General features: G+C 36.1%; 1 protein-coding gene across 3 annotated transcripts in view; it reads right to left on the bottom strand.

Annotated features, from left to right (window-relative positions):
* ICE2 (interactor of little elongation complex ELL subunit 2) overlaps positions 1–19,416 on the bottom strand; it is a 39,477-nt gene that overhangs the window by 19,900 nt on the left and 161 nt on the right. For 2 of the 3 annotated variants that reach the window (XM_014944616.1, XM_014944615.1), the window contains exons 2-11: positions 18,357–18,461; positions 15,793–16,060; positions 14,550–14,669; positions 12,851–12,985; positions 12,369–12,485; positions 10,660–10,819; positions 8,227–8,411; positions 6,777–7,734; positions 4,740–4,918; positions 3,183–3,312 (exon numbers count right to left, since the gene is read on the bottom strand). In XM_014944616.1, coding sequence (XP_014800102.1) covers positions 3,183–3,312; positions 4,740–4,918; positions 6,777–7,734; positions 8,227–8,411; positions 10,660–10,819; positions 12,369–12,485; positions 12,851–12,985; positions 14,550–14,669; positions 15,793–16,060; positions 18,357–18,461 — 2,357 coding nt within the window. The remainder of the gene's footprint in view (positions 1–3,182; positions 3,313–4,739; positions 4,919–6,776; positions 7,735–8,226; positions 8,412–10,659; positions 10,820–12,368; positions 12,486–12,850; positions 12,986–14,549; positions 14,670–15,792; positions 16,061–18,356; positions 18,462–19,416) is intronic. The other variant, XM_014944617.1, reaches the window with a different exon arrangement.

Genomic DNA, 19,416 nt, shown 5'->3' with positions numbered 1-19,416 from the left:
CAAGAGTGAGTACTCATCCCACTTTAAGTTGTCTATAACACAGCGGTATTATCACACTTAGAGATTGTCCAGGAGTTTCACGACAAAACTTTCTGTTGCAAAGAGCCCTCTACTTAAATCAGGACATTCGCAACCTTGTATTTCTCCCAGCTCCCCAGAAACACAAACTGAAACTCAGAATTTCACAGTTACCTTGCAATATTCTTCAACAAGAGCAAAAAGAATCCCTAAATAGAATATCATAACCGCTTCCTATTAAAAGCTGTGATAGATGGTCTTTCATAAAATGGATCATTTACTTCCATGTATGTCTTTTTACCTACCTCAGTTAGAAACTACCTGGCGGTACCAAGAATCTGTGGTCCCCACTTTGCCTACCTGAATAAATCACATATTCTGTCAGTATCAAAAGCAGGTGAGATGCTGAGAGTCCAAATTTGTATTTGCAGCAGAATTTTAATCTTTTTTTTAAACAGTGGTGGGATGGGGCCTGCCCCACACGCTGGGAGCACTGATTTACCAGGCAGGAGAGCGACAACCCACAGTAATCCTGTGCTTCCTCAGAGCTCACAACAGGAGAATCCCTGTGGACCCCAGGGACGGCCGCTGGAGGAAGCACATCCAAGAGCTGACAAACAAATATCACTGGAATAACCAGCGTTTCTCAATCCCGACGACTTTTTCTCCCAAGCACAGAGATAGAAAGAGCGTGTCAGAGGCCAGGCCATGGAACCTGCCAGCCTAGGGCCCCGCGCCTGTTTCAGGGCTACAGTAGGAAGGAGACTCCGAGGAACCTCCGTATCAGGAGAGGACGGCTGTTTGAGCCAGCACAACTCCTGCAGCACCCAGCCTGCCTTCTCCTGCACGCCCCAAGCCTCCATAAAAAGGGGTGTTGGCTGGATGAGCTGTCTGCAAACTTCTGCGCAAGCTGTGTGCTAAGTATCCTGTAACCGATGGGAGATTAGATAGACCTGCATTCTTCCAGTTTGTGTACTTTGTAAGCAGATTAGCCCTCTCTCTGCAGTTTCACTATTTCCTCACGCTGCTTGTGACTCTGGAAATGTTAATAAAAATGTTGATAAAATTGTCTATGGGAGGCTACATTTCAGTGCATTTGAGTATATTGTTCTGCTTGTTAAAAAAAGAGAAAAAAAAGAGCAGAAATGCTTCAGTACTGTATGTTAAGGCATAATTCAAAATGGAGAATTGTGTACATAATTCTCTCTTTGTCAGGATTTTTTTTAGAGAAACAAATACTGCTTTTAAAATTTAAAATGAGAAAAATAATTTCCATTAAATATGAATAGCAGACAAAGCTAGATGCAATGAGCAAAACTATCACCTCAAATACATTAGATTTCACATAAGCCTTATAATTCTATGAGAGGATGCAAAGTTTGTAAAAATTAGGAAAGAGAGAACTCAGCATTTCTAAAATAGCATTCTGATATGAGCCAACAATAGCAAAAGTGTAATTCAGAGGACAAGTGGAAAGGTTAGGCAACCACAGGCCACAACTGCTGCCATAACAACCATAAAAAACAGAGATTTTTTTCGACAACAGGAAAGCAAGGCAGTTCCCCACTGCAGAACATTCATTCACTGTACAAACAGGATTGCTCTCACTCCGTAGTAAGTGCCAAACATACCCTAAAATGCATTTTGACTAACCACTTTGTTGCAAATTTTCCCTTTAATCCCTTACTAATTACAAGATAATTGGTATCGGAGAGCTCTCCATATATTAAAAGAGTTGTTAAAACAGTCTGGCCACATTTTTACATGCATAATTTTCATTTCTCTACAGAACGTATGTATCCTAATAGACATAAAAACTTTCCTGACATTTAACATGTCATTGTACAAACATGAACACAGCATTTTCTACAGGACATTTGTTAGTGAAACTTTCCTTATAACACTGCAATCCTAGTGTGCTGGGTTTATGTGATTTTGGAGAAGTTGCCTTTACTAGCAAGACAGCTTTCTACGAACATTTCCATGCTTTTTATTTTATTGTCTTTTTATCTTCTGTGTTCTGAATTACAGCTGTCATCTCTTCTACACGAGCTTTGTAGTTTCCTGCTTCATTCTCACTGCACATATGTTACTTCCCATTCATAGATTCAATTACAATATCTCCCGTTTTCTTCTGCTGCATGATACAAGACAAGGAGTGTAAAGACTGGCCCTTTGACAGGGGTGTTTCAAGTCATAACACGTATCAGGAAATTAAATTTCATGGATCAACTAGATATGGACAATGGAAAACCTGGAAAATGTGTTTTAAGGAAGATCATCTAGTGCTCAGAACTCCTGAGGAATATCATAGCTATGGGAAGAAGCTTTCAACACAGTTATGCTATGTATTTTTCTTCTTTCTGTCAGGAACTTCATTTCTGCAAAGCCAGAAAATTATTCCCAGTACCTTGGGTATGAGACACATGTAAACTGTTTTCAAAGCATGTAATTTCTCTTATTTCTGAATGACAGATCTTGGTTTAGCCCTATCTTACTTGTTTTTCCTCATTCTTTTGTATCTTAACTGTCTACATGTTATCAGTGTAGAAATATGAACATTATTGCCTGTTTTCAAAGAAAAATTAGAAACATTTGACCTTTTCCCATTCTGCTAGCTAAGAGGCCAAGGAATCAGTATCCTCTGAGCCACATATCTGATCCTCTGTTTGTCTTCTATTTTGGTATGTAGTAACAAATTTATTTAAAATTATTTCACAAAATAATAACATATATTTATAGCTCACATTTCATCAAGGAATTTTTTTACCACTCCTGCGATATTTCATATTGTATATGACACATTAAAACAAACAAAAAAATCCCCCCCAAGCCCAAAGTTACTTTAAGTCATGAAGATCACTAACTTCAGAGAACTAAATTCACACTTGGAGACATTTGTCTTCGAAAGGCAAATAAATAGAGTTCTTGAAAACAAAGATTACTGGATATTATTAATCTAAAACCAAAGCTGAAATATCCTCAATCACCACCCAACAGAAATTTTAGACAAAGTGCTTATTCAAGATAAAAGTGAAAACCAGAATTAGAAAGTAAAAACAAGTAAGGAGATATGGAATATACTTTTAATAAGTACTTTTTTGTTATTCTACGAATATTCAGACTTACATATTTCTTAAGCAGAAATCAAAACATGAACTTACCAATATAAAATAAGCATTCAGAATGCAACATACTCTCTGTCCACAGCTGACATACTTCACTTTCTGTAAGAGCTTCAACACCGTAGTACACTTGGTATTCTAATTTTGGCAACAGGAATACTGGAGTAACCTATAAAAGTGAAGATACAAGAAAAATCAGCCCTCACTGTCCAAAACATCCATAATTGAAGTACATTTTGTAACTGATAACCATAATAATCTTCCGCTATCGCTGAAGCAACAAAGACATTTCACACATTTAGTGTGGTGGCTCGCATTCTGTGAAACCCACAGTACGACCTTGGGACTACAGAGACTTTATAGAGGGAGGTGAAATGGACTGAAAAACCAAAGCCTATACAAGCATTTACAAATAATAAAATTTTGCCACTAAGTAATTTTTCTATGGGACTAAATCAATTTGAAGTTCACACTTCTGTGCTCTACTGCCCTCTGCAGGAATTTAAGAAAAAAACAATTTTGTTTCTGATTTGCTTATTATTAGTGGAAGCCTGACATTTATTCCCCTTATCAGAATCTCACTTGAAATTAAAACCTAATGCTCAGACTCTCATTTGAAATCAGAGGCTAACCTTTGCATGTTAACACTAACAGAGAAAAAAAAAGCCTCTTCTGACTGACAAATCACAGTTTAAATTTCAGCAAGAATTTTAAGTAATACTAACAGTGCTCAATTTTTGACTAACAAACCAAGCAGCTACGCACAGGCCTTTATATGCAGTAGGTCAATAGCAAAGAGATGGTATTTCTTAAAAATAAAATTTTGAGCATGAAACCTTAGCAACTAATCAGAGTTACAAAGATCTATTTCCATTTCAAGAAAACATAAACAATGCACAGAACGCCTGCCTGCTGTAATTCTGGTATTTTGGCGGGGGGGGACATACCACATAAAATTTGTCGAATGTTTCAGAAAACTCCTGACAAAGTAATAAATTACTCAGGATTCAAGAATAAACATTCCTTCACCTGATGTTACAATAATTATTTGGATTACAGTTGCATTTAAAGCATTTTATTCCTTAAAACAAACAAGTTGCTAAGAAGTACACTATAGTCCTTTCAAGCAGAATGAACAGAACCTCTTTTATCTTTAAATGTATCCTATGTTCGTTCTATCTATTTCTGTGCTTAACTAGGCATAATAGCAAGGCTGAATCTTGCTTGAAAGTATTTATGATCCTGAACATTCTCAAAGCCTTGGGGCAAAAACCTAATTACTACATTAACTTTTAAGAATAGTTCAAACTGACATTAGTTTACATAATTACTCATGCCTATTACTGTAATGCAGCTGTAGTAAGAAATGCAGAATCACACTTGCTTATCTTCTAATCAAGTAGGTTAAATGAAATAACAAGTTATTCTTCCCTCTCTTCCTACAGCAAACATTTACTTAAAGAAGACACAATTAAGTGTACTAATTGTCTGAGTGAAAACACAAATGCAATGAAGTACTGGGATTCCCAGAGATGCACGTTGAGCGCAACTGTTTAGAAAAAAAAACCCCAAAAAACCTAAGGGCAAAATCTGTACCTTTGGGGCTTTTTTCTTTTTCTGGTACCGTGGCAATGACTTCACTTTTTGCACATTGCAACGCACAAGTAACAACAGATCATTCAAACTGAAGAGCTTATACACAAGGTTGCCATCCTGAGGTGCTTTATACTCTGAAGGGTCCTCTTCAAGCAGCTGAAGTTCATGTGGCAGCTTTCCTTTAGAAAATAAATAAACCAGAAGATTACACACTCTTGCACATTCTTTATGATGATGCTAAATAGCTTTTTTGTCTTGCAGTAGGGTTTTTTTGGTATGGGTTGAAGTATATGTTTAAATATTCCCATGTATTTTATCCTAATCATTAGGTTTCTTATACAAAGAGAGATGTGAGACTCCATTCTTGTATAAATGTAATTCAAAGGCAGTTTTCCAAGCCACCATCACTCAGCACAAAGGAGACAAAAATTCTATTTACAATGAACGCCTCCTGAGAGTTGCCATCCATTTATCAGTTACTGAAACAACTCAAGGCTCAGGTTTGGATGACAGCGTAAGCCTCTGTTCCAAACGGAGTTTGCTTCAACTTCAATACTGGCATATTCAAAAGAAACACTTATTAGATCACCAGATGCAGCTTTGAGGTAGGTTAACAAACATCCCTCAAACATATTTTAACAAAACATTTAAAATAAACAAATAGGTATTTCTGTAGTGCTATGAATAAATACATTGAATTCAGAGTTTATGTGCATCTTTGAATAAATGTATGTACTGCATGAGATACTATCATCTGAGTGACCCGAAACAGTTTTCTGATAGTAAAATATTTGACTGAGTGCTGGTTTCTACAAAAAAACACATAGATAGAGGTTTATCAGCTTCTTATAGAACTTTCAATTTGTAGAATTATGTTTTTTATTCTTTCACAGTCACACTTCAGCATCTTAGCAATATTGGTTTCACTACTTCTATTAAAAAAAGAAAAAAAAAAATCTGTTATCAAACAGATATAGAAGATATAGAGAAATAGGAGTACCATGCTGCTCAACCCTTCAAACTGAGGGAGGAGACATTGTCTTTTACTGACTATTAAAATTCAATTAAATCAACAAAAGTGTAGGAAGTAATAACACAATTTCAAGTAAAACCAGAATTAGTTAACTGTTTCCATTACAGATTAAGTAATTAATTCCTATGTGATCAAATGCACAGCTAGTCAGAAAATACCAGCAAAACATGTTCTTCCACCAAAAAGCACTGGAATTAAATCATTGAGGAAAAGAGTATGTCCTGATGCAACCTGCCTGGTATCCTGTCAATTTAATGAATACAATAAAGTGCTTCTAACTTCAGTTGTACAAAGCTCAGAAAGAACTCAGGCATCTGAGAAAAACCTCAGAGTTCGTAGTCCCTAGATCTTCAGGACTTACAATTCTTGGCTGAAGTCTGGGTGTAGCATAGGTTCAATTTCCAGCTAAATACCTGAAAACTTGGAGAGGTGGCCTGTAGCGAGTCCTCATTAATCTTCTGGAACAGATTACTAGGAGCTAAGAAACAGCAACTGAACTAGGAGTCTCAGGATTAGACACCCAAATTTCAAGTTTTCTTTCAAGTTTTAATTGCATAATTTGACTAAAATTTTCTCCTACAGAAAATACAAAATGATTGACAACAAACTATTTTTGCAGATCAGACAACTCAAATATTTGAATTTCTGAGGAAAAGTAACTAATTTCACTACCCAATGATTTCTTTTCCTTGCTTAAAAACCTTGTGTATAACAAAGTTCTGTTTCTCTAAAGTAAAACAGTATTTCACATTGACCTCTGTGGACAAACAGCTCCCAAAATGTTCCCTTTTGTGTGCAAGACAGTAATTCTCACCCAGAGAAGGTATTGTTAAAAAAAAAAAAGAAAATATTATGTCACATCTCTAAGTAAATATAATAGAGGAACATGTTCTTCAAGATATTCTTCAGGATGTTCTTCAGATGAAGGAGTTAAAATGTTCTTCTGTTAAATTTTACTGAAAATTTGGAATTTTTCTCCTTACACACTGAACACAATTACTTACTCTTTGGCATTCCCTGAAAAAGCCAAGTCCAGGTATTTCTAGATGAGCTGTTGGGATTTGAGGCAGGGGTTGGCACAGTTTCTGTGCTGGAGGTCACCAGTGGTTTTGGAGACTGAGGCACATGAGCTGGCGTAGCATTAGAGTGATCACAGCTCACCACTGGCTGCTCATGAGCTTTTTGGGAAGGTGACTTGAGAAGTTCAGTCTGCATTTTCAAAATCTGTCCAACAGGATCAAATTCTTTCGACAACTTTCTTACAGGCTTCCTGGAGGCATTTTTTCCCTGATCCATGATATCTGCTCCATCAGTTGTGCTTGCTAATGGAATCTGGGTGGGGGAAGGAGATTTGGCAGTCTCTGTTGAGGTATGACAAACAGTTTTTGGTACAGTTGTTTTGCAACAATCAGTGTTTTTACATTCTGTATCAATTACCAAACGCTCCTCGTCTGTGTCACTACTGCATAAAGAAGGGTAAGTCTCATTTTTTTGTGCAGCATCAGACTCTTTCTTGTAACTCACAGCATTAGATAGAGTATTTAATTGTGTTTCATTGTTCAATACTTCTTTGGTCATAACATGCTGTGGTTTGTTCAGTCCTACCTCCTCTGAATTAAAGCTTTTATGAGAAGAATTTTCTTCAGGGCTGAGGCACAGAACGCCATCTGATGATGGAAGCTGCATGCTGGCACATGCTGAAACTCCTTGCTCAGAAGTGGTGGTTTTCCCTTCTTCATCTCCACTGTTTATGGTGGATGTATTTTTTTTCCATGCTTTTAGGCCATGTGATAAAACTTTAGCAGTGTTACTAATTGTAGGAAAAGTACTTTCCATTTTAGAAGTTCTTGACAGCTTGACAGTTGCTCCAAAAGTTTCCAGTTCTGTAACATCATCATCAAAGTCCATCCCGGTGTCATCTGGAAGAGGAATCTGCCTGCACTGGTAGCTATCAGAAGACATCTTAACACAGGGGAAGAAAAAAAATATTAAAAAAAAAGATAAAACAAACCAAGAAACAGAATGCATTTATCACAAAAGAGACACTGTCAAACTGAAAACATGAAAAATGTTCTACTATCCATATTTTGACTGTTGGGAGAGAGGGGCAGTAATTGGAAAAAAAGTATTCCTGTGCTTAACATGGAATAGTTTAAGTCCCAGGAGTTGAAAAGTCTTTCAAAAGAGAAATAAAGCTCATAGAACTTTTCCCACTTAAATGAACTGATCAAAATACATTTTAATGAAGTAAACATTAAAGCTGAGATGCTGATATAATAGAAGCATTTAAAGGAACTAGACAGACATTTTAAAACATGGGTTCCATAACCCAGCAGTAAAAAAACCTCCCAACAGCAAACCTAAGTTTTCCATCATTATCACAGAACAAGTAACTAAGGAATTTTAATGTAGATTTTCGGCATTGTGCTTTTAAGAAGAGGTGGAGCTACATACATCCCACTGAAACAGACTGTCCTCAGCTGGTTTGTCCATTGATACATCAGAAATTGAAACATAAGATGTTTTAGTTGCTAGGAAGTCCATTGGAATTTCATGGAAGATTTGGTTCCTCTCTCTTACTGTCATTTCCTTTTTCATCAGAGGTGAATCAACATAAACCACTTTAGCTGGTTTGCTACCTTTTCAAGAACAGGAAGAGACTGAGTACATATCAAATGAAAGGAAGAGAGATTATTATATCATTTAAATAATAAATCTTTCGACTTCCAATTATGGTCAAATACATTCCACATTCACACTGGAAGAAATGAAAAACTCATTTCATTCATTAACAACAGAAAATAAAAGTATGTCCAGATACAGTGTGAACTATTAGGATACTGCAGCAGCAATTCACACCACATTAACAGTCAATCATATTAGAAATGCAGTTCTAAACAGAGAGTTTGTAAAATAAGAATTCAGGATTCATCATTCCTTATACTGCATTATAACATCATATGTGTTCTGTTTTCCAAAAATATCTATTTAATTCCTTTGATGAACCTCACAAAAAAAATTTTTTTTAAAAGTCTCATTGCCCAAAAAGCAATGTCTGCAGTTTATATTTCTTCTAATCAATAACTATGTCCCAGTTCTGTTGCCCCACTCTTTTGTTTACACCTTAACACATTTACACATGAATCACCTGCAGTTTCATCCAAAACTAACAGTGATACCCAGTGATAATATTATACAGTAAAAAAAAAGGCCCATGGTGAACATAGTGACACTGTTCTAGAAAAAAAATACTCCGCAGGTGAAAGAAATATAATTAATGCAAGAAGTGGGTTACAGGGAAGGTGGAAAAGGAAGGAGAGGAGAAGCCCTCCTTTTTAACGCAGGAAAGTGCAAAAATTCTAAGATTTGCAAATATTTGACAGCTTATTTACTACTATCCAGAAGTCTAGTATACAAATGTGCGTGAAATGCACACGACATGGACATTCCAAGACAACAACCATTATAAGTACTCATAATGAAAAAACCCTTAGTGTGTACTAAAAAAAAAAAAAAAAAAAAAGGGAAAAAAGAGAAGAATATAATTTTTCCACTTCAAACATATTGTTTTGTAGCCCAGTCTTGACGCTGGAATGTATGAAATGTTACAGCCTTTTGCTGTGGTTTGGACTGGGACACCTTTGTTAGAATGGTTATTGCTGTTTATCATTTTGTTTCAACACAAAGACACATTTTTTAGGCCTTGTGTATCTGCAGAAATGGCTTCTTCCTGCAACAAAAAGAAACTGAATAACAATGAGAAGTGTTTCATTTAACTGTATTTCAGTTTTTCCCTGCTGCACAGGCAGTTTTCAGAAGTCCAAATAGAAAAGCGTTCATATTGACTGTAAAAAAAAAAAAAAAAAAAAAGGCAACAAGAGAAGAAATCTATATTCAGATAACTGATGGGGTACTTAACAACTAAGTATAGCATTCAGACGAGTTAATCAGTGTATTCAAAATATTTTGTGTTGCCATTGGGAAAAGTGATCTCCATGGACATTCATTATTTATTCATTATCCTATGGTGTAAATGGGTTGATTCCAGGTAAAGGTTTTTTCACAAAACTCCAGAATTTCGTTTTTAGCTTACTAAAATCAGTTCACTTGATAATAACAGCTTCATGCAGTTCTTTTCTTTCCAAGGAGCAGAGCTTACAGTTTTGAAAAGCAAAAGGACAGTTAACTGATTTTTTTTTTTCCAAGCGGAAAATAGCTCTATGTCCAGATTCAATGTTAATGGTGATACCTCTAGAGGTTGTTACTATTCTCAGTAACAAGGCGGAACAAGGTTTAGAAAACTACGAAATGACCTTGCTTTCAGCTTTCCTCCTTGAAAACAGGGGACAAACTAGAGCAATGGATTTTTTAAAGTTCATTTTTTACGATAACTTTGATTAAACCAAACATTTCTCTTTACAACACAAAGGTCTCTGACTCCTTACCAGATGACAGCTGAAAACTATTAACTTCAGATTTTTGCCCTTTAAGATGTGTGAACTAAATAAGTCAAATTTTATTACTTTGATTCCTTAAATTAAAAACACGGAAGTACTTAAGAGATACTGTTTTCTTACAGCTGCATTCTAGAATGTTGCTTCTTCAGAAAAGGTAAAAATGTCTGCTTATAATTACAATTACAATTCTCATTAACCTTAGCTTCTTTCTTTTTTAAATGAAGCCAAAATTAAACTAGTTTATTATTGTGTAAACTAAACCAGACTACCTTCTACCTTCCCACAGCTGGTTTTACTGGATTTTCTAATTTCCTGTTCTTCAGTCTGCTCAAAAAGGATTACGAGAATATTTTCATTGGACAAAACATTGGATTTTCATGGACAAAAACATTTTAGAAGAAAAATTTTTAGAAGAAAAAACATACTATACCTGGAACAGGGATCATTTTAATGCAAACTGGAATTTCCCATTGTTCCTTGTAGTTTAGTCCATGATTATTCAGTAAAGTAAATAATGATTGATTACTTAAAACAACTTGAGGGCAGTATTTCAAAGCAAGCTTTTCTGCATTTGAATCTGAACTAATATCCTAAACAGAAAAAAGCTGGGGTTAAGTTTGTTTTGGTTGTTTTTTTTTTAAGAAATACACATATAAATTTATATTCATGAGAAAAACCCTAAGCCCAAACATGGATTAACATTCCCCCACCCCGGTCAAGCCCAAATACCACCACAGTGCCAGGCTTCAGTATCAAATGAAAAAGCACAAAATTCCCCTGCAGGTTTTTGGCTGAATCTTATGCATTCACCTTGCAGCATGAGAAAATATATCTTCTTAACTTGTATCTTTCAGTTAATTGCTAATAATTTGAATTACTAGACTGAATAAGAATTTATATGATCATGAAATATGGGAATGCATTGCAGAAGGAAAAAAACCAGATTCATTTAAACATATATTACATATCTTATGAGTTAACTAATAGCACAATAAAGACATTAACAGTAAAGTATGGTTAAAAATGCATAGTAGTTTGCATATAGATTACATATAAAGAATCTTAAAACAAATATAAAAACATGAAGAATACAAATTCAGAATTGAAATGCTAGAATTATTAAAGATTACGAGTACAGGCTTCCAAGAAGAGGGGAGGCTGGGAATGCTCATGAGGTGGGAGGAGAACATCAAGGACTAAGAAGATAACAGAAGCCCAGGAGCACTGAGAACCGTGAGACAGAAATAAGAAAAATCTAGCTGTGTTCTTTTTTCTGCCACCTGAGACATCATCAGAAATTTTCTCTGTTTATAGCTATAACATCTCTTGAGGCATGTATCATTCTCCTGTGTCACCTTTGCTACTTTCTTAAGCAAAAGTGTCTCTGCAGTCACAGTGCCTCTGTTGAAAGTTTGGGTTTTGATATGTGAACAAAATCCAAAACGTGGATAACAAATTATCTGGAATAAACAGTGATAAACCCCAAGTTCTACAGAAGGAAATACTCATTGATTTTCTCTGTGGAAGAACACAAACAGAAAGATTGGATATTTAACAGTAAGGTGGATTGGAACCTAAAAATTTTTGAACACGGATATGGAGTTTATGCTGTGCAGCAGAAGAAATTCCCAGGGTAAGCTAACCTAATTGACTTTTCAGAAAACTAGACAGTCTAAAGTACTTCTTCCTACCCTCAGGACTTCTTTCTTAAATCATAAGCATTTACACCTACATGCATTCATATTTACGTACACACACTCACACACACAGAGACCAGCTTAGAAATTGGAAAGCAAAGTTTAAAAAGAGTAAGACTGTCATAAACAATTCTATCTAGATTTCACACAGTGTGTTCCAATTTAAGGACCTCTCTCATGTTTTACGAGAGCAAAGAAGTCCCTTCAAGAGGCTCCAGGTCCAAGAGGTAATAACCCCACTTTTGAAGAGGACAGTGCAATTGCTATGAATAAAATACTAAACAAATAACGATACAGTATATGTTCCTATGCTATAAATTGTGTAAGATTAGGGGGAAAAAAAAAAGAAAGGAAGAAAAAACTTAATGCTGCCACAGAAAAAGGACTAAATTGCTCTTCTATGAAAAATATGTCTTTAAACCAACAGTAAAAGTTTACTTACATTGTGTATAATGGAAGCCTTTTTTTCTGGAGTTATAATAGATGCAACAGTGTTGTAATCTGTGGGCAGCTGAACAGGCATGGCAGAGAAATCTGTTTGACTACGTCTTGCCGTACCCTTGAAGAAATCAAGCAGTTTCAAAAAAGAGCTTTAACTGAAATCATGTTGACGTAACATTGCACTTCTTAAATGAAAAATATTAAGAATTTATGCAGATGCATGATAAAGTTCGTGTTATATTAAAAAAATATACTATTAATGTAATCTTTTTATTGCAAACATACCATAAAAGCTTTAACAGTCTTAGTAGTGAAAAAATTTTGCCAACGTTCTCATTAACAGTTTTAATTGTAAATTATAACCTCTAACCCAAGCACTGAACAGTACCTGTAAAAAACCTGAATCCTTGCATAACACAATTCAGATGCAATTCTACTTGTTTGAAAATAACATCGAACCAATATGTATTTGAAAGATATTACCATTACAAGAAGATTTTTTTCCAGCCTAAAGGTCAACTGTGTATGAAACTTTCCTCCCATGATACTCATGATCTCCTGGAGTGTGTAAAACTCAGGATACTTCTGGACATGTCCAATACAAGCACGAAATAACTCCTAACATAAAAAAAAAATAGTTTATGAATTTGCATTTTTCATAAGAATTTAATTTTAAAAAGTTTTTTTCTGAAATTGCAAGTTGTATTTGAATATACTTTCTGTAGAGAATCCAGATATATTTAGCAGATTACTGCTAACAGACTTGTTCAACTTTTCCAGTTAGAGACAGTATTAAAAAAATTAGAGACACCAGTACAACTCTGTAATAATCTTACAATCACTACTATCAGAACTGAAACATACTCATTTCTCCCCAAACCTTCATATGCAAGGCTGACAGTGTATGCACACAGGCTCAGACAAATAATTAAAAAAAACTTTAGTAGAATACGAACTAAACCAGGTAATTATTTTCTTTTCAGTTTATTTATCTTGGCTTTTAGAAGGACTAATATTTTTTGTGTTACTACCTAATTTACACCAGGCCTAGGTAAAAGTTGCAAAGGTAAAGACACAGGAAGATTCTGTATGTGTTGAAACTTGCTTACATGTCAACTCTAGATCCTAAGATAATTTTTTCTTATATCTGAATTAGGCACTTAAGATCTTTAGGTTTTATTTAGTAACTAGGATGAGTTATTTCTGCAAATACTGTTTAAATATGTGTCTCTGTTTCAATTTTAACTCAGGTTATATAAATAGGAGTTCAAGTTTGAAGACACATTTTGTGACTAGATGACAAGATCACTTAGAAAAACAGACACAAGTTTAAGATATAAAATTACAAAGCCAATCCCAATTTTTAGAAAAAAACAAGAATTTTGTCTTCACATGTGCCCAAATCGTGCGTTAATGGGAGAACATGTTTATCTTGTGCATGGAAAAGCATACAATAAAAAGTGTTATGGTGAAATAGAAGCAATCCTTCTGAATTTAACTAAGCACTCTACTTTCTAGTACACACATTTATTTTTCTGCTTTATTCTGTAAAAGAAAGTCATGTGACACGTACTAGAAAAGACTAAAATTTTAACAAAATGCATGTATTTAGGCCATTTCAATTAAGGCGACACTATGAGGAAAGCAAGCAAAAGCAAGTCAACCCACTGACAGGAAAGTTTAATGAACCTCTATTCTGGAATTCTTTTCCTGAAATGTGCTATTAAATCAAAAATGATAAAGTCACATTCGTGTTTGATTCTACAGTCATCAAGGTGAGTATTTAACACAGCATGAACTTGCAGATTATGATTAAAGCCTGAGTAACCTCTGATTAAAGTGACTTTGTAACATGCTACTGTGGAAGAAAGCTTAACGTTCTGTCCGGTAGTGTATATTTAGGAGCAGCTTGTTAATGTAAATGCACACTTAAAATGCAATTTCCCCTTCCTAAATATAAAGATGTAATTTATTTAACTGATGACTAAATCTTTGGACAGTATTGTATTCAGTGACCTCACCTATATTGCATCTTATTGGCTACTATAAACTGTAGCCGTGCTGCACAGCATAAGGGAAGTGGTGACTTCTCATGTCTCATCCCAAGATGGAATCAGCAGTTCAGGGAACATCAGATCCCATGAGCAGAAGAGAAGGAATTAAAGACAGTATTGGTAATTACCTCAGTATAACGTAGTGCATCTTCAGAGATGGCATCATAATCCTTGGCACAGCTTTTTGCAGCATTTTGGGCAAATTTCATAAATTCTGCAATTTCATTGTTTACTACTTCTTTCATTTGCTGGGGGGAGGGAAAAATCCTTTTTTAAAGACAGAATGGAATCCTGTAGACTAGGCATGTAACCAGCAAACCTTCCAGAGAGGAGTGCAGTATGAGGGAGGGCAGAGATTCCACTTGCTGCTCAATTTGGCAAGTCTTTGCATGTGTTTAGAGTTTCACTTAAGTAAAAAAAGAAATTTGCAAAGCCCATTCCTTACAAGAAAACCCAAAACAGCAAAACATGACCCCTCAACAAACAGCAAGCTTCTTTAGATCATACAGTGGTAGTTTATAAGAAGAAGGGTTACAAGACATTGTTGGAGCAAGTTACGTGACAGAGCCACAAAGATATCTGAGCTCTGACCTCATAAGCAATTACATTATAAGTAACAACAACACAATAGGTACTGATTTGCCTGGGAACTGCATTCTCATTGTTACAGCATAAAACAAGGAAGCAGAGTAAACCAAATGCAATGGTTCAAAACCATTTGCTGATTAATAACATTATACAGGATTCAACTAAAATGATACTTCCACCCAACACGAGACATAGCTCTTCACTATTTAAAAACCCTTGCTGAGACTGAGCAGCGAGAATGAACCCCTGCCTTTCTCCTCCCATAAGCACTGAGGTGCCAAGCACAGGTCAATGCACAGGGCCCCTCACATGCTAATAAAGGAAGTTCTCATTACAGCGTGCTGTCAAAGAACACATCAAAATGTATCCACCTCCTAACATTATACAAGATATACAAGATGGGTACACACTATTATTAAATGCTAAAATCAGAGAAGGTCAACTTGCTTCTCATAAAATACTGTGGGGATTTTTGGGGGTGGGTGGGTATTTGATCAGCTATCAAAGATCTACGCTTACCGTCAGTCGTTTAGACTACTACTACAAAACAGAAAAAAGCAAAAACAATCCACAGGAAACCCAGCCAATTTCAATGAAATAATCAAATATACTTTAAATTTATATTAAAAATTTTATCCTGAATATTACCCTTCATAATACCAAGTTAAAAGGAAGTTATGACAAATTGAATTTAAAAATATTTTTGCTGTATTTTCTTAACTCTTTGTAATAAAAATCCTGTATGACTCCCTCTATGATGTTTGTACCTATATGCACACTTACCAGATATGTGAATAATTCTCTTTGACTTGCTGCATTAACTTGAAAGTGGTTTTTTTTTTTTGAGTACTTAGACATCAGATATAAGTATGTTTTCTGCTCCTTCTCAGTCAAACATGAGGTAAATGGATAGGGGAGTCTAGGTTCTGGAAAAGGATGATCATCAGTTGTGCTTTTAGCCTCCACCTCAACTAGATCTGCAGACTGGATGCTAGAAGTCTGTCTGTTTTCTGAAGAGTTTGCCAGTGCCTCCACATTTTTCTTTACCTCTCTGAAAGAAAAGTAATAAATGAAAGAACTTACACTTTTCACATAAATATTAATATTTGTCAGGATTAATAAAGGCCGTCATGCAAGCCTAAATTTCAAATCCAGCAAAATGTACTGTGAGACAGTGTTCTATTCCAATTTCTAGTCTATGCCACAGGAATTTTCTTACTCTGAAACTTCAACTGGACAACCAGGCAACCAGACTAATCCTTAGTATACAAACAGCAGGTTTACCACTGGTTTAAAGATGGTGGGAAAAAAAAAAAAAGTATTGTTTTGTTTTTAAACAAAATGGTGTATATATTAGTCCGCATACTCAATATGGGGGTGACAAGCCAAATATGAAACTCCAGTTATTTGTTCTGAAAACACCCATTATTAATGAAAACATAAAGAGTCTCAACATTTCTTCATTCACTGATGGTCAGTGTTCAGAAACAGTTTGCACTCAGAAAGGTCTAACTCACGTATGAGTCAAAGTTATGACAGTAAAGGAGAACGAATTAACTAGAATAACCCTTTCTTCACTCTAAAAGAAATAAATAAAAACTACTTAATTGTAACAACAGAAATTCCAGATTTCAATGAAGAAATGCCTAAAAACAGAGTACACAATTCAAAGGTTTCATTTTGTACCCTAAACAATTCTGAAATCAGTTGCCAAAAATAATACTGAGCTAAGGCAAGGTGATAGCTGCCCTAACAACAAAGGAGTAACGCTATAAGCTAGTTCTTAAAACAACTCCAGTATATGAAGGCCATCTTAGCCCTGCTCTATTTAAAATAACTGCTCTTAAGAGAGAAAGTATTTAAGGTTAACAAAATGAACATTAACTGCTGATCTTGGAAAAAGCATATTTTTAAGATACGATTTCAGCAGTAGAAAACATCTCAAGTGTTATTCAAACCCAGCAGTATCACGTCCACAGTTCTTAATAATACTTCACAGCTGTCTCTCTGAATATGAGAATGTGTCCATCCTCATGGCACAAACTGGCAAATTTAATTAAGCTGCAGCAGCGACAAGATGCTGACTCAGATATGCCAATGTAGGAACATCAAGAAATTCTAGCAGCTTAAATTGGCTATATTCAGCACTGAATGAAATGGCAGCACATCAAGATCATTTCACTATGCAGTGCTGTCACAGTCTTCATCAGGGTGCAAACCAAAATAATCTGACAGAGCTTTTCTGTCCATATTTACAGCATTATACTTTATTTGAGCTGACGGCTTAAATTTTTCCCCTTCATTTTATCAGCAACCTGCATTCACAGATTCTATGGTGAGAGAATGTACATGTTTGTAAATACCTATCAGAAACCCCAATATAAAAATTCACAAATTTCTTCCAGTTTTTACTTTCACATTTGCCCCAACAGGTTCCATTTCTCTTCCTCTTGACTATTGCCATACCACTCAGTTCCATCGATTTCTAAATTTTGCTGGTCGCAACCCCTCTTCCAGCTTTAAAACCACTCCTACCATACACAACTGAACACAATTCCACTCCTGAGTGCAGTCTTATCTACTCCAGAAACCCTTTATCTACATGATCTAAAGGGAGAATCCCACAGCAATACCCAGTGTACCCAGTAGCAAGCTCTGAGGGCTGTGCTAATTTCTGCCAGTTCAAGGAAAGTTGCTGCAATAGAGATGAACCGGAAAAGGCCTGTACCACCTGTGTTCACATCATTTCTTTTCCCATTCTTCAGCTACCATTCTATTCAGTTCCTTCATTACCAAAGGAATTAAAAACACCTCCGCTGCACCTAAGACACTCTTAGATCCACATAAACACTGTTGCCTACTTCCAAAAGATAAAAGTAAAAAGGATTTCAACATACACTATTGTCAGCCTTCTACAAAGTGAGAAGACATGGACAGATAGCAAGACAGTAATTTCTAAAAAGAATTAGATCTGGGTCATGGGTTACAGGATCCTTACCGCGACCAATTAAGAGTGTGGGTCAAACGCCATCCCTCTTTGGTACATAACCAAAAGCAAAAAAAAAATAAAAAGCATCACCCCCCAAAAATAACCTAAAGCCTACCCCAACACCCCCCAAATACCACCCCACACCCCCAGAAGACATGAAAGGCCGGACGTCCCAGCCTAAACTCTTTCGGCTTTCTGAGGTTTCACAATAGGTAAAGCACAGACCAACTGCTGGACCCAGGAGTCAGTAACAAATCCTTGCACACCAGGGAACATGCGGCTTTCGCCCAAAACCACAACTGTATGTATCAATAGGATAATGACAAATAGCACAAAATTATAACGTGACAGAATGTACCTGTTTGATAACTGCCATAGTTCAGAGAGGCTCGGAGCCAATGAATATTTTTCATAAATTTCATGTGAGAAAAATACTTCACTGCCATTTTTTGGTGAAATATCCCTGATAATAAAAAAAAAAACCACAAACAAAATAAAAACATTGCAATACACAAAAAAATAAAGGTCACATCTGCCCATAAGAAACAAAAATCAGAATTCTTTATTTAAAAAAAAAAAAAAAGGGTATCTACACTGTTTCCACATTCCCTCTATGAAAGTAACATATACACTAATTCTACACTGGTTTTCCATAGTAAAATACATGTGTTCTTCACAGTCCAAAAAGAACAATTTCATTACTACAGGGTATAAATTCTAGATATGGGAGGAGAAATTCTCATGAAGCCACATGCTTTCAGATGTTAATTGCTCAAAACCAAACATTGGGTTCAACTTGCTGGAATTTCAAGAAAAATGCAGTCACTTTGCTTTTAATTTTTCATAAAAGAGGTATTTTGTCTTCTACACACACCTTACCTTCCAAACTCTCCTTTTTACTTGGTTGTGGGTTTTTTTTAATATAGCCGTCCCAGTGTACAGGCTTTATAAAATGTCTATCTTCCCAAACTATTTTGAAAGGCAAAAGAAAAGATTTCTTTCTGCCTTCTTAACTAATAAACTAATTTAAAACCAACACTCCCCTCCAGGCTTAAAAAGCCGAATTACTTTCTTGTAGGGCTTTCAGTATTAAAAACAAGAACAATGCCACTGCCCCAAACCCATCTCGTAAATGCGTATTAATTAGCCCTCATTTCCGAACGCACACAAACAGGCAGACTAACTCTTCCTCAGGGAAAGTGCGGCAGCTCCTCCCCTCTCCCCCTGAGGTAAAGAACAAACATGGCGCCGCCCCGTCCTCCCTCAGCCAGGGGCCGGGCTGGGCTGGGCCGGGCTGAGCCGGGCGAGCGCAGCAGCGCAGGCCCGCCCCCCTCCTCAGGCGCATGCGGGCCCCCGCCGTTCTCCTCTCGGCGGGGCAGCGCGGGGAAGGGTGGCGTTTTCCTGCCCGCCGCTTTTCA

The sequence above is a fragment of the Calidris pugnax genome, unplaced genomic scaffold, assembly GCF_001431845.1.
Source record: "Calidris pugnax isolate Ruff unplaced genomic scaffold, ASM143184v1 scaffold70, whole genome shotgun sequence".
NCBI classification, from domain to species: Eukaryota; Metazoa; Chordata; class Aves; order Charadriiformes; family Scolopacidae; genus Calidris; species Calidris pugnax.
The sequence above is the reverse complement of the archived record's forward strand: the minus strand, read 5'-3'. Positions and strand labels throughout refer to the sequence as shown.